This window comes from Balearica regulorum, chromosome 4, assembly GCF_011004875.1.
Source record: "Balearica regulorum gibbericeps isolate bBalReg1 chromosome 4, bBalReg1.pri, whole genome shotgun sequence".
In the NCBI taxonomy this organism is placed as follows: Eukaryota; Metazoa; Chordata; class Aves; order Gruiformes; family Gruidae; genus Balearica; species Balearica regulorum.
Genome location: NC_046187.1, coordinates 37,672,348 through 37,688,341, shown reverse-complemented (window position 1 = coordinate 37,688,341; position 15,994 = coordinate 37,672,348). Strand labels below are relative to the sequence as shown.

The 15,994-nt window shown below is 36.5% G+C and overlaps 1 protein-coding gene across 2 annotated transcripts in view; it reads left to right on the top strand.

Annotated features, from left to right (window-relative positions):
- Positions 1-15,994, top strand: part of FSTL5 (follistatin like 5) — a 317,677-nt gene that overhangs the window by 234,036 nt on the left and 67,647 nt on the right. For both annotated transcript variants that reach the window (XM_075751811.1, XM_075751810.1), the window contains exon 8: positions 7,968-8,088. In XM_075751811.1, coding sequence (XP_075607926.1) covers positions 7,968-8,088 — 121 coding nt within the window. The remainder of the gene's footprint in view (positions 1-7,967; positions 8,089-15,994) is intronic.

Sequence of the window (15,994 nt, the reverse complement as noted above, 5' to 3'; positions counted from 1 at the left end):
TTCCTGTATTTTTTTCTGTCCTGGTTTTGGCTGAGATAGAGTTAATTTTCTTCCTAGTAGCAGATATAGTGCTGTGTTTTGGATTTAGGATGAGAATAATGTTGATAACACACTGATGATGTGGTTGTTGCTAGGCAAAGGTTACACTAAGTCAAGGACTTTTCAGCTTCTCATACTGCCCCTCCAGCGAGGAGGCTGGGGGTGCACAAGAAGCTGGGAGGGGCACAGCCAGGACAGCTGGCTCAAACTGGCCAAAGGGATATTGAATACCATATGATGTCATACTTAGTATATAACTTGGGGGAGGCTGGCCAGGGGTTTAGACCACGACTCGGGAACTAGGTGGGCACCAGTAGTCTGCGGGTGGTCAGCAATTGCGCTGTGCGTCACTGATTTTTTAAATTCTTTTATTATTATTATTATTATTATTATTATTATTATTATTTTCTTCTTTTTCTGTCATATTAAACTGTCTTTATCTTAACCCATGAGGTTTACACTTTTTCCCTGTTTATCTCCCCCATCCCACTTTGCAAGGGAGTGAGCAGAGAGCTGTGTGGTTGTTTTAGCTGCCTGCCAGGTTAAACCATGCCATTTTCTTATTGTCATTGTTATCTCTTTTCTTTTTCTTTTTTTTTTTTTCTCCGCCCCTCCTCCAAAGTGTGGCGTGTTGGATTTAAGAGTAATATTTTGAAGTTTTTTAAAAGTTGAAAATTTTTAAGGCCATAAGAAAATTGTATCAATTGTTTCTTCTAACCTACATAAAACAGGCCCCGTAAAATCTGGTCAGAAAATTATCACCTAGGCCTGAAAAATTACTGGAGTAAAAAAAAAAAAAAGTAATAAAATCGCAAACAACAAAACCAACCAACCAAAAAACCCCAATTAAAAAAACAGAAAGAAAGTACTTCCCTTTTTTTTGAGTTCAAGAGGAACCCTTTGGATCATGGATCACTCAGAATGTGGAAGATCCAGGTACCAAGCCCTAGACTGAATTATGTACATTAATGTACATATATTAACTATGGTAAACCCATATGCTACATAGGAGTCTAAGCACTAGATCAAAAGCTATTTTGTAGGGAGTTAGGCCTTCTTTTCTAGAACAATCATGTTTTCTTCTATTAAAAAAAACCCCTGTCTTCTGTCAATTTTGGGCATAATGGTTTCAGATCACCTAGATCTAGACTGCATTTCTAATTCAGTTTTCTGAACTTCTTAAATTCTCTGAACTGAATTCTCAGCAATGTGTTGCAAGTGATATTTGAGCAGGGAACAGTGTGGATACAATGAGTGAAAAGGAAAATAAAGGCATAATATTTTTCATTTTGGGGGAGATGTGTCTTGGGGAGAAGTTTGTAATGTCTAGGTGAGAGAATACTCAAGATTTGGAATACAGAAGGCTGTTATGCAAGGAAAAAAAAAGTTATTTAAGAGACCAATATATCGACAATAAATTATCTGTGGTTTAAAAAAGCCCCACAAACCAAAACAAAAAAATCCTAGTCTCTGTGATGATGAACAAATTCAAGCAATCTGTTTCATTATACATTCTCCTGTGGGGAGAGCTGGCAGCAGTCTTTCTAGAGCTGTTAAGAAGTGCAGGCAAATGATCATAGACTCTCTCATATGCAAAGCATTAGCACATGAAGACAAGTTTTAACACCAAAGGAAATAACTATTGATATAGAAACAAAAAAATCACCTTTAGGTTTCTGTTGTATTAACACTAAGTCAACTAAGCAAAGATTCATTGTCAAATGAATGTTTTCTTTCCATATTCCTTTGTTAGTTATTCGTGACACATATCATGATTCTTAAATGTCAAGTCCTTCAACAGAACAAAGTTGCAGTGGAATCATTGTTAAAATAATTGTTCAATTCTATCTTTTTATGCATGACAAAAATAATTATAGTTTCTCAATTTAATTGTAGAACTACCATGCCATTTCTATTTGAACAGTAGTCTATTTAACAAAGATTAAGCTTGTAGCGATGTTTTTAGGGTCATAAAATATTTTTTCAAAAGATAAAAACCTCTCTTTTCTACATGTATTGCTGTTGATGTTTGAAGCTCTGGTTCAATGATGCTTGTGTGTGTCTGTATGGATGCAGTTTTTTTCAGTGAGTTAGCTTGTGAGTTATTCTATAAAACACTAAATATAAGTCAACGTTCAGTGTCAAAGAACTCTGTCCATACTTCACCATCCCTTTTCAAATACTGCTTACAACATTCAGTTCTCTTTATATATTGTTTGCTGTAAGTAATACCCATTGAACTCATTATAACAATAAGCTAGAGAAATTTGTTTTGTAGTTGTAAAAAACCCAAACCAAATCAAAGAACAAAACAAACAAAAAAACCAACAAAAACCCCATCCATAAAACCCAAACTCTGAGTGATGAAATGACAATGTCATGTGGGCATCCTATTGAAATAATGATGTCTCTGAGTAAAATAGCTACAGGGATGATTTAGCCATGGTTTCTGTGAAAAAGAAGGGAGAAGCCATAACACGGACATCCGTTTACTTAGAAAATAGCTGTCGTACCTAAAGATATCATCACACTACAGTGAATCAGTCAAAGGCCTGGAACAGGTAAGCGGGCATCAAAGCAATATCTAATAACTTAGTATAAGGAATGTTAAATTAAACTAGTCTTCAGACTGCATTGTAGCAGCTAAATGTCAATACACTCTACTATGTCCTATTTTGTTCACAAATACCTTTGGCAGAGGTTAGGCAAAAAATTCTAGAAAGCAAATAATATTGGCTAGGTAAAATGTAAGTACCTCTAGTGTGGCCCTTTTGAAGAGCTGTTCTTCATTCTTCCACTAATACTTTGAAGAGCAACACTTTGAAAACGTGTTTAGCTGGTAAGGGGGAAAAAGTTAATTGAACTTACTACTTCATACACTTTAGAAATAGATAAAGATAAAAAAAATCCAACTAGGAAAATTGCTGGAGTTATTCAGGTGGGTTTTTTGAAAGGAAATCCAGTTGTATTGATTCACATAATCAAAGTTAAAAAGTAAGCATTTTATTTTTGTAGTGGTAACATATAATGGCATTTTGAAGGCTTGGTAGAAATATTGTCTGTATAACTGAAGTGCTAATAGAGAAAGCTATAGTTATCTTAAGAAAAGCAAGTTATTGACAGTCTTACCAGGTGGGTTAATTTTTAGGTGAGTTATTTTCTTCTCTTAATGAGCAACTAGCAGAATTGTCTGAAGCACAAAGCTGTGCAATGTGAAATATAGTTGCCCAAACACCTTTGGACTAAGAAATACAGTGTTATATATTTTCTGAAGAAATATTTTGAGTATGTTTAAGGAAAGAAAAATGAAAAATTAAAAGTAAGTTCATCTATGTTTAAATTTTCACATTTAAATTTCAGTCTACAAGAAGACTGAAGATGTTACAAGGAAAGGTAGCTTGAGTGAAATATGAGCATAAAATCACGGAGTTTATGTTCTCTGGGCAAGAAGAAAAAACTGTAAAGTAATGCAATGGGGACTGAAAAAACTAAATCTCAATAAATTGGGAAAGTAGTAGGTGAGATCATGGAAGAATGTAAGAATAGTCATAATGGACCAGAGGTATATCTAGCCCAGTATTTTGTCATTGATAACTTTCAAAGGCTAGAATGTAAGAATAAGGCAGCACATAGTAATATATTTTATATCAAAGTTCTGTGCAGCTTACGGACTCCATGAGATATTAGAGCTGTGCTTTCTGCTTTTAAAAGCTTTTGATAGACTGTTCTGTGAATTTAAGGAATTTACAGAGAAGTTTACAAAGTTTGTGAAGAAATTAAAAACAAGTCGATTTTAGTAAGATGTATATAAGAATTCTATAAATATAAAGGCACAAAGGAACCAAACTGTTTTCTGCTGGGATATTGCCTTTTAGGACCAAACTGACAGCACAGAAGTTAAATGGGATTGGTTACCAAAACACTTTAATCACAGATACATGTGGTTTCACTAATTACTCAACTTCCCTGTTCCATGGGAGAAATGGTGCAGTCCAGGGAGAAGCTGGAGTAGGGTGGGTGACTGTGGCAGCTCATTACATGACCTCCCTGTGGCTCAGTCCAGAAGCTGGGCAGGTCAGAATAGCAGGTCCATCTGGGTGATGTGCAGTCCTGAGGCTGGGGTGTGGGATCCCCCAAATGTCTGGTTCACTTCTCTTGAGTGCCTTTATTTCTCGTTGGAGTTGTCCCCTGCGTACCCATTGAGTCTCTCGCACATCTCTCTATTCTCTCCCTGTATTGGGTTTGCGTGGCCAGGCTTTGGTAGTGGGGGGAGGCTGCGGGGGTGGCTTCTGTGAAAGGCTGCTAGAAGCTTCCCCTCTGTCCAATAGAGCCAATGCCAGCCGGCTCCATCACGGACCTGCCGCTGGCCAAGGCCAAGCCCATCAGCCGTGGTGGTAGCACCTCTGGGATAACATAATTAAGAAAGGGGGAAGAAAAAACTGAGCAGCAGCAGCAGCAGCAGTCAGAGGAGTCACAATATGTTAGAGGAACAGTCCTGCAGACACCCAGGTCAGTGAAGAAGGAGGGGAGGCCAAGTTTGACTGAGGAGCATAAGAGAAATGACATCTCTGAGTTTATGTAGAATTTTTCCTCCCCTTGATACATGGAGAGAATCCTTTTGAGCTCCACAGACATTACAGTAGTTTTGGGACAGTTGCAGAGGGTATCTCTAAAGGCATAAGGCAATTTCAGCCAAAGAATTTCTTAAATTACATGTTCTTACTTAAACTCAAGATGATGTATCTATTTGTAATACTTTTTATAACTGCAGTTTCAGTCTCTTTGCTGCAAGAATTCTGCTCCAGTGATCTCTGGCTATTACCCACATTTAAATTGGTGACCTTCGTTCAAATGGACTATGGAGTGCATCCCAGACTGGTAGGATGGCACTAGCAGGAATATTTTGTGATATAAGGAAAGAGGTGCTTCTAAAAGTTGTTGGTTCAATGGTATGATGTATATTTAAACACTCTTTTAAATGCCTTTTTTTTTTTCCTCTTTCATTAATAACAAATAAAGCATACATTAGGCAAAAAGGATAAGCTGAACCCAGGGAAAACTCTGTGCAAAATTTGAGGGAATGTTTTTAATCTCCTTTGACTATTGGACAGCCACCTTCACTGAACTATGATTTCCCCCCCCCCATGTCAGAGTCAGTTACAGACAGGTTTGATCACAAAGGAGAATGTTTCAGTGTCCAGAGCTCATATCATATTCTGTCATTGACAGGTAGAATAGAAGAATTTACTTTCAGAGCTTTATACTGTTATTTGCAGATATAATGTTAGTAATCCAGATGTTTCCTCCTATCCATCTCCTGTGAAATTTTGAGCTTAAAGATGGAAAAGGAGACAAGAGAGATGCCTGATTCTGATATCTGAAAAGAGAAAGTACAGCAATGTGGCTGTACCACAGGAGATTTCACTAGTCTGACTAGTGTTTATAAAAAGTTCTCACGTCACTTTTATAGATGATCTTGGGGTCTTGTTTTTTTTTTTTTTTTAAATGGTACATTTAGTCAGACTCTAAATTATGATTAACTTGAAGAGTTCTGAAAATTGGCAATTCAGTCATGACTGAGCCAATACTACCGTGTTCTCTGTTACAGGGTTCAACATTAACATGTCTTTTTCTCATATAATCATGTAAGTAGTTGATTAAACCTTAAGAATGTAGTGGCTGTTCACCTTGAACACTACTAGTAGTTCCTTTTGCTCTAACATCAGCAGACTTTGATTACTCCCTAGAGATGTATACAATTTAGTTGGACTGGAAGAACACTTTACCTCTAGTTTGAATGTGCTGTCTTAGTCATGATGTTAACACACACTGTAGAGGAGCCAGTGAAAGGAAATGCTCTACTGGACCTCGTGCTTAAAAATAAGGAAGAACTGGTTCGGTATATAAAGGTAAGGGCAACCTTGGCTGCATTGCCTATGAGATGTAGAGTTGAGGAGCCTAAGAGGAGGCAGCAAGGCAAAAAGCAGGAGCACAACCTTGGACTTCAGGAGAGCAAACTTTGGCATGTTCAAGGCGTGCTTGGAGGAATCCCGTAGGAGACCATGCTGGAAAGAAGAGGGGTCTAAGGGAGCTGGTTGATTTTCAGGGATCACTTCCTCTATGCTTATGAATGGTCTGACACAATGAACAAGAAATCAAAGGCAGCCAGAGGCCTGTATTAATGAACAAGGAGCTCCTGACAGAACGCGTATAAAAAGGAAGAAACATGAAAGCAAGGACAACTGACCCAGGAAAAACATAAATACATTATTTGAGTGTGAAGGATTAGGAAAGCGAAAGCCACCTGGAATTGAATCTGGTGAGGAACGTGGAGGACAGCAAGAAGGTCTTCTACAGAGGTTCAGGGCTATATTGGCAGCAAAAAGAAGACTAGGGAAAATGCGGGCCTGCTACTGAGTTGGGCACAGGGCCTGGTCAAAACAGAAATGGAAGAGGCTGATGTACTGAAAGTCTCCTTTGCTGTGGTCTTTACCAGTAACGCTTGCCGTCTGGAATACCAGATCCTTGAAAGCAGTTTACAAAAATAGTGCTTCTGTAATGAATCACTGAATTTGTAGATATCGTAGTTTGGCAATTATCCCTATTCTAATGAATCAGACACCTGTTGGATGCTTTGGGCTCTATGTCTGAGCCTGTATGTGTGTGAATATTTGTGCTCCATATAATTATAATGTGCATGTGTGTATTTTTTTATAGTACCTTATCCTGCGGCTAATCATAAGGAGAGGATATTTTAAGTTATTTTGCAGTCTTAAAGGCTATTTTAGGCAGTTTATGTTAAGGAGTATAAAATAGCTATACGCTGACCATGAATAAGTTTAGGATAAAAATGAAAAAAGAAAGCTGTATTGTATACATAAGAATACCGAGAAGCTTTGAAACAGCTTTTTAAATACACAAGAAAGGTAGCTGAGTTTGACAGACTATATTAACATTAGTAATGTGATTACAGAGCATGGGTTCACCCAGCATACTTTTTCCTAGCATGAAGCAGTGACTGTGTTTTGCATGTTCTTCATCATGGTTTATACACTTTAATTTCTGAATGAAATATTTTACAACAGAACTTATCTACTAGAGTGAAAGACATTTTTCATAGTTTTTCATTTCTATTTTTATATTCTTTGCTCAAATAATTTAATCTCTGTTTTATGTAAATACACTGCATATATAACAATAAAAAGATCGCTAGGTGAGGCTGAAAAGAAACTAACTGTTAAGAAGTGTCCTTGAAAAATTAAATCATGGAATATAATGTAGAAAAAACAACTCCTAGCAGGATTTGTACAAGCACTTCAGAATCTATGAGACATAGACTGGAAGAAGCTAAATTGGACTTGCTTTAAATTTTAAATGACACTGTATTAACAGAAATTGAACTGAGAATTGAAATGAGGGTCAAATTTTGCACTCTAATCCAGTGGAATGTATATGCCAATTAAAGATATATAAAATCATGAAGTTAAAAATAGTGACTCGAAGAAAAATGAGGGTTGGTTTAGGTTTTTTTTCTGTGTATCTGCTCATTTCAAAGGATGACCACATTTCCACAGGATGTCATTTACATTGTTAAATTGTGCAGAGATTTAGTTTTTCTATCTGATCAGATGCAATCTTAAATATGTTTTTTTCTGTAAATAATTATCATAGCTAAATAAAACATATTACTTCTACAGAGTTGAAAATAAAACTTGTATTTTCTTTCACAGACACGATATATGTGGCAAGATCAAACTCTGCCATTCACAAATATAATATTTGGTTTTCAGATTACTGTTAGCTATTCTGGTTTAATATTTGTGATGTTTGATATTTGCATCACAGCTTTGTTGCCAAGATGATGAGAATAATTACTGTGGAGATGCAGGCATGATTACGATAACCTTGTTTTTAATCTTTCCTGCTAGGATTTTGGAGATGATGGGTCCTTGTACATTACTAAGGTTACCACAACTCATATGGGAAATTACACCTGCTATGCTGATGGCTATGATAAGCTCTATCAAACTCATATTCTCCAAGTGAATGGTAAGGAAAAATGTTCTAATTACCAAGTCATAAGAGACTTGGGTTTGGATTTTGTTGAGAAGATCGGTTGTTGCCGTGTTACTTTTTTATATTGTGTTGCAGCTTAAAAGAAAAAGAGATAAAATTATTTTTCCTTATTGATCTCCTTTAAATAACCTTGCAAAACAATATAGTATAATCATTTTAATTTATTACTTCCATATGAATAATAGTTATTAAAAGGAGTAAAGATAGTCCAGAGGATTTGTTATGCACTGTGAACTGTTCACCAGTGAGGATGTTTAGCATGTTACCTGCAGATAACAATAAGTGTTTTTATATATACATATACACACACGCATACAGATCAAGTATTTTTTATTATTCATTTAGTAATTCTGGAGAACACACTTGGAAAAATAAGTGCATAGGTCTGTTGGGTTAAGAATGTTGAATTTAACATAAGATTAAAAGAATGCACTTTTAGCAAAGTTTTGTAATTGATGTAGGCTTCCAAATTCATGTTTACTATTTTGAAATCTAACCATGATTTTAGTAGAGTAACTCTAGGCATCTGGATTTGAAATCTTGATCTTTACAATTTCCTACATTTGTTCAAGTTCTAAGGACCATTTTACTGAACTCTATACTTGGACAAGACTTAACTGCAATTGTTACTGGTGCCCTGAAAAGAGGCCTTTCCCTTCTCTGGAACCATAATATCGTCTCCTAGCTCTTTTTTCTATATGTAATTTTTTTTTCTAAATTATTTTAAGCAGTTGTTCTCTTCCACTGACAAAGGGTCCAAGGATCCCACTGTACTTTATCCGTTCATATTTTTCTTTGACTCTTAAGTGTACCTTTCCACATTAAGCTGCCAGTATTTGTCATTCTATGTTGATATGTAATCCAGAATCATGTTTGAACTCAATCTTGTGCAAACTTACTTTACATTAACAGGCTTTAACTTTCTCCTGAAGCATGTTCCAGATCTAGCTTCTTGGCTACTGCTGTTGCCATCATTCTTTTTGTTAATTGTTAGTCAGTTGCATAAACTCTTATTATAATTGACTTTTCTTGACATCTCTTATCCAAAACTGCTGAGATATTTTCTGATATTCACACCAAATGAAGCTTCCAAGATTATTTTACTTGTCTCTAAATATGATTAATTCTTCTTTTAATAGGGGTTTTTTTTTTCACTTTCTGTTGATAATATCCTTCACACTTTAACTGACTTTGATGTTTAGTGCTTGTTTGCAGTTTTCTTAACATGTCGTCTCTGCCATTGTGTTTCTCCAGGAAACTAGCTTAGGATGTCTATTTATCCATCTCTTTTTTTTTCTATTTTTTTTTTCCAATTTCTCCCCCCTCAACACTTTTTCCTCCTTGAGCTAATACATGACATCAACATCCTTTCCTTCTTCAAAGTTTTCTTCAGGAATTCTTTTCTGTCATTTAAAAAGTCAGGTAGCAAATACTGGCTAAACTAGTGAGAAGACTGAAGTGCAGTTTACTTGTATTTTAATTCCTGCAGACAGCAGAATTATTGGTGAGTTGGGCACATTAGAAGGTCCTTGACCAACTTTCTCCTCTTCTGTTTCATGTGTTGTGGTTTACCCTACTTTGTTAACAAAGTATTCTTGTCAATACATTCCCTACATATTCCAATGTGTTAATAATCCTGAAGAGGTGCGTTGCAACAGTTAAAATACTAGGATTTTTCATGTTTGGCTCAGTTCAGCACACAATGTGGCCAAAATCTAATTAAGTTGAAGAAGGTTTTCTGCAAGACTAAAAAATCAAGAAACATAATTTGGGATAGGTGAAGGAGGACAACTGTAGATTTTTCTGGTGACGAAGTGGCTTTCAGGAAATTGTATCTTTCATCTGGAAACTACTGTAAATCTTTATGGTGCTGTGGTGGGTTGACCCTGGCTGGGGGCCAGGTGCCCACCAGAGCCGCTCTATCACTCCCCTGATTCATTAGACAGGGGAGAAAAGGTACAATGAAAGAAAACTTACAGGTCGAGATAAGGACAGGGAGAGATCATTCTCTAGTTATCATCACGAGCAAAACAGAGTAGAACTTAGAGAGGGAATTCATCTTACTTATTACTAAGCAAAACAGAGTAGAGAAATGAGAAATAAAACCAAATCTTAAAAACACCTCCCCCCACCCCTCCCGTCTTCCCGGGCTCAACTTCATTCCCGGCTTCAACCTCCGCCCCCCTCAGCGGCACAGGGGGACAGGGAGTGGGGGTTACGGTCAGTTCATCACGCGGTGTTTCTGCCGCTTCTTCATCCTTAGGGGGAGGACTCATTGTTCCCCCGCTCCAGCGTGGGGTCCCTCTCACGGGAGACAGTCCTTCACGGCCTTCTCCAACGTGAGTCTCCTCCACGGGGTGCAGACCTTCAGGAGCAAACTGCTCCAGCGTGGGTCCCCCACGGGGTCACAAGTCCTGCCAGCAAACCTGCTCTGGCGTGGGCTCCTCTCTCCACGGATCCACAGGTCCTGCCAGGAGCTTGCTCCAGCGCGGGCTTCCCACGGGGTCACATCCTCCTTCAGGTGTCTCCACCTGCTCCAGCATGGGGTCCTCCACGGGCTGCAGGTGGAATCTCTACACCCCCTCATCCTTCCTCCATGGGCTGCAGGGGGACCTCTGCTCCAGCGCCTGGAGCACCTCCTCCCCCTCCTTCTGCACTGACCTTGGTGTCTGCAGAGTTTCTTACATCTTCTCACTCCTCTCTCTGGCTGCAAAAGCGCTCTCTAACTGTTTTTCTCTTTCTTAAATATGTTATCACAGAGGCGCTGATTGGCTTGGCCTTGGCCAGCGGCGGGTCCGTCTTGGAGCCGGCTGGCATTGGCTCTGTCAGACACAGGGGAAGCTTCTAGCAGCTTCTCACAGAAGCCACCCCTGTAGCCCCCCCGCTACCAAAACCTTGCCACGCAAAACCAACACAGGTGCCAAAGGCAATCACTGCTGTTACTGCTCTATATTCTTTATATAAATTTAAAGTTGTCCAAACAAATTGACTAGTTCACCTTTCCTGTGTTCAGATAGCTGCTGTTCAACAAGCTGGCACTGGAATGGCACCTTCCAACACCATATTGGTTGTTGATTTTTTGAGAGTGAGGGAAAGGAGAAAGAAGTCCTTTTGAGCCATAGGATCATTTGCTGTGTATGTTGTGGATAACTGGAGTTAAAACCATTGAGATTAAAGGTCAAATGAGCAGCTCTTCCACAGTTTAGATCTGTATTTCTAAGCAGTAATCCTCCTAAGCCCAGGCATGATGGTCAGTTCTTGTAGCTATAATAATAACTAATTAATATAATGATACTTGCATTAACAGGAGAGTCAGACAAAAGGTTAATGTGATAATGAAGCTCCGTTGATCACAAATATCTAATTTGAAGGTTCAGTGAAAACACAGTGTAATTAGATTTTAAGTTCTTTCTTCATTTCCATTTGTGTAAATCTTTTTTTTTTAATATTTATATATTTAACATTGACTACTTTGCAAATATTATATGTATATATAGTTTTGATTTATTTTTCTATTAAGATTAAAATCTTTAGGAAATTTTTTGAGTTTTGAATTACCTGGTACAGTAGTAAAGAATAATGAGTTTACTTTGGAGTCTTAATGATACAGATAATCAGCACTGTAAAAGACATGTTTTATGGTGAGAAAATTCAGTTTAGTCTTATAAAAATAATATGGTAAATTAAATATGGTAAGCAATATTATAATAAGTTGGCATTTATCCCTTTTTCATATAAACTATTAAAAAAAAAATCCAAAATACAAAATTGTAATGGTGTAGTTTCATTAAATAATGCTAATTACTAAAATTTACATAATGCTTAAAACTATCAAAGTGTATAATTTTGTGACTATATGATTCTGAGATTATATGTGTCTGAACCTGTCAGTTTGGTTTTTACTATTTTCTCCATATATCTGTGATATTGAAATTTGTTCCATCAGGTATTTTTTCCTCTACTGTTGTTGACATCACATGTCATAAACACCACGAATTAGAAAGTCTGTTCTCATATAATGATAGGCATATGTGATGGTCTTAGTATGAATGAAGACAAAGAGGAGCTATATAATTCAATCTCCCATAAAATATTTATAACAACAACTCCATAATTTGTTCATTAAAATCTGTCTTTACTTAATTTGTGTTTCAGAAGAATTTGTGTCATTTCCCTTATGCTTGTTTATTACCTTTTTTTTCTTTCCACAGCAGCCATTAAAAAGTTTATAGGGGAATGCTGTTAGAGTTCTTCCAAACAAAGTAGTAAACAGTGGTCAAAGCAAAAAAATTGTAACAAACTCAGATATTCTTGTAATATGGGTTGCTGTATTTGGTAGGAGGCCACCTGTCTCTAAAATGCCCCTCGATGGTAATATATTCAGTTAACCAGTTTATAGGTAAATATTCAGCTATTTAAGACAACAGAGGTGTATAAACCAGTTAAGTGAAAAAACAGAATTTGAATAATGAACCAAGATTTTTTTCCTTATGTTGATGTTACTACTTATATTAATTGATGTGTTAAATCAGCATTATTAAAAATGATTACTCTTTCTTGTTACTACTGTTCTTGGGATTACATAAATCCTAAGATTTATTACACAAAAAAAAAAAGCCTTGAAGATTGCTATTGAAAAAGCTGAAATACCTAGAAAGTTTGTGTTTTCTTGTTAACTCAATGTTTATTAACTTACAGATCTATGTTGTCCATAACCAGAGTTGTTAATATTATTGATCACAATGGCAGTTACAGACATGATACCTAGATGATTTTAAATATTTTTTTGTAACTCAGTTTTTGTATTTTACAAGCATATATGTGTCATAGCCTAGATTTTTCAAAGTGTAAATTTGAGGAATTTAACTTTTTGAAAGATGTTTCTAGGCAATAAACAAAATATCATTAACCATATTATTAACAAAAAGGGAGACTTCAAATCTGCTCTAAAACTGGTATGAGTTTATGGTGCATGTTAAATTCAGCTCAATATATATGTAGCACCAATGTGACATTTTTCTTTCTGTTTATGTATTAACGTTACCGTACTCCCTCAGCTTTCACATTGACTTACAAGACAAGTTCTCTGCAGAGTAGTGACAAGAATTTTCCCCACCTTAGTTCTAAAACAAAAGGCCTATTAAAAAACCCAAAAGTTTTGGTACCTTAAAGTAAAGAAAAGAGAGTCCAGACACTCAGCCAGATATAAATCAGTGATTTATAGTGTCTGAAGAATTGGTTACCATGTTTGTTTTTAAAAAACAAACAAACAAAAAAACCCCACAAAAAACCCCCCAACAAAACTCAGTTTAATCAAAAAGGAGACTTACCTCATACAGCAATAGAACCTAGTTTGCTATATATATTACGTATTTCTTTCTTAAACACATACATTCTTCCTGGATTCCAGACAGCTTGAACAAACTATTTTTTCTCTCTTTCTCTCTGTTTTTGTTTTGGTTTTGTTTGTTTGTTTGTTTGGGGTTTTTTTTTTTGTTTTTAAATTAGACCTGGCTGAAATAATCTTCATGGGATTTTATAGCAATTGTAAGATGTATTGCACAGTTACATATTCGCTATATTTGGAATGAACAGTTCCACATGGTTTGTTGAACTGAATGATAAGGGATGTAGTGTTAATTCAATTACATACTATATATGATTCTGCTAAATACAATCATGCAATGTCTTCCCTCCCTTTTTAAACTGTGTAATGACCGCTCCCTTATAAAGTAGGCTTATTTAGGTTGAGATATTAGAACATACCTCTTTGAAAGTCATAGAATCATAGAATGGTTTGGGTTGGAAGGGACCTTAAAGATCATCTAGTAAGTCAGCATGAACAAACACAATGTATACTTAAAATTTGCTTTCTGCTAATATTTATGGTCAGTTACACAAAAAAGTGATTGAAATGAACCCAAAGAGTTTACATCTTGTCATATCAAATTAATTTTTTAGACTGAGCCCACACTGCACTAATATTTTAATTGCCTGCATGCCTCAGTTGCACAGCTCTTGGGCATATTACAGGTAGGCTCCAAGGTAATATGAAATAAAAAATTGTAATGCAAAACAAGGGTTGAAATTTTTTTCTAGTTGTGTAGATAACATATCAGACACAGTTTTGCTGAGGAAAGTGGGAAATGGCAGCAAATGGAGGAAAGATAGAGCAAGAAGTAAGTTCTAGTGTCATGCAAGTACCTGTGTCTGGGATAACACTGCTAAAAGGAACAGGACCTACTACAGAAATATGGCATAGTAGAAGAAAACTCAGACCTGCTTTCACTTGAGCAGGTCCTCACCTTCACATCTCCTAACCCTTGAGTAGTTAATTTAGCAACAATAGCATCTTCTGATGCAGGGTTTGATTTTGTTTGTTTGTTTAGGAAGTATTTGATTTCAGTTTTAATATTTTCAAAAACCTTGCGAAGAATAAAGTTGCACCAAAAATATCATCTGCTTTTTGCCCAAGCTAAACTAATACATTCCTTTTCTATTCAATGAAAATTCTCCAAATTTAGACTGTTAGAAAATGTCACATGCGCTCAGTAGAAGTCTGCCAAGGTGTGGTGGTTAAATTGCCATAAGTTTTTATATGCAATGAGAATATTTCAGTAGTACAAAACAGACAAGAAATATCCTCTCATAGCTAATCAGAATGCAATGAGTTGCAATGCTTTCCTATTTGTCCTAAAAGTTGTTTGTGTTGCGGAGATGCTTGAGAGTGTTAAATGACGGCAATCCTGTCTCTAAGGAGATGGAACTCCTTGCTCTTCTTGAGGCAAAGTGGAGAAATAAACTGTTTGGCTTTGATACAGTAGGAAATCTGCAACGTGAGGGCTGCTAAAGGACCTTGTGTCCAGAAATGCTGAACAGGGCAGACATGAAAATTGGACCCTAGGAAGTGAGGCAGAGTAAGACTGGGAGCTGAGATGCCAAAAGAGGCTCAGACCATCTGAACATACAGTTGAGTGGGGCTCAGTATGAGAAGCACAGCAGGGAAGGCAAGGTCTCAGTAAGGAACACATAGATCCTGTGGGAGAGGAGACAGAACTGGGAATAAGTGGATGGGGAACAGGAATGGGAATGTCAGACTTGAGATGGAAAGTAGAGATCTGCATCCATAAAAGCAAAGTCCCTTCCAGAAACTCAATATAAACCTTAAGTCCCTTATTTTTATATTCTCTTGCTCTCAGCTGGTAATCTAAGCAACTAGCAGCCATAATTGTCACATTTTTAATCTTCTTCCATGTTTTTTTTAATTATATTTTTGTAGTTTGCATATTGGACTTATGTGTAATTTCACATGGATATTATTTGAAAAGACCCTCATCTCTTAGTTCAAAATATCTCTGAAACCCACTGATTTTCTCATATTTTCTTAGATACAGTACATTTGTGTATTTCTTGTAATGTAGAGATCTCAGGCATTTCTATGCTCTAATAGGACAGCATGCTGGGACATTTTCTGTAAACAGTTGGATAGCATTTGAAAATATTTAATATTGTGCCAAAATAGACACAGTTAATTTTTGATCTTGTTATCTTCTTTCATTACCAACTGATATTTCATACTCTACCCAGCTGTTTTGTGACACCAGCTAAGTGTCCACATTTTTAAAGCTGCATTAAACAAAACTTTGGGGAATAGGAAATATGCTTCTTTTAACCTTCATTACAGTTAATTTTTTTATTGTTAGAAACAACCTCAAGCAAGTTCTCTCTATACATATTTAAAGATAAAATTAATAATTATTCATCTAAAAAATCTACACAGCAAGATTTTTTTCATCTTGCTTAATCATTGATTACCAATAGGAGTATGCCCACTGTGATGTCACATGCCGTCTATCTGCCAATACTGACGTGTGGTACG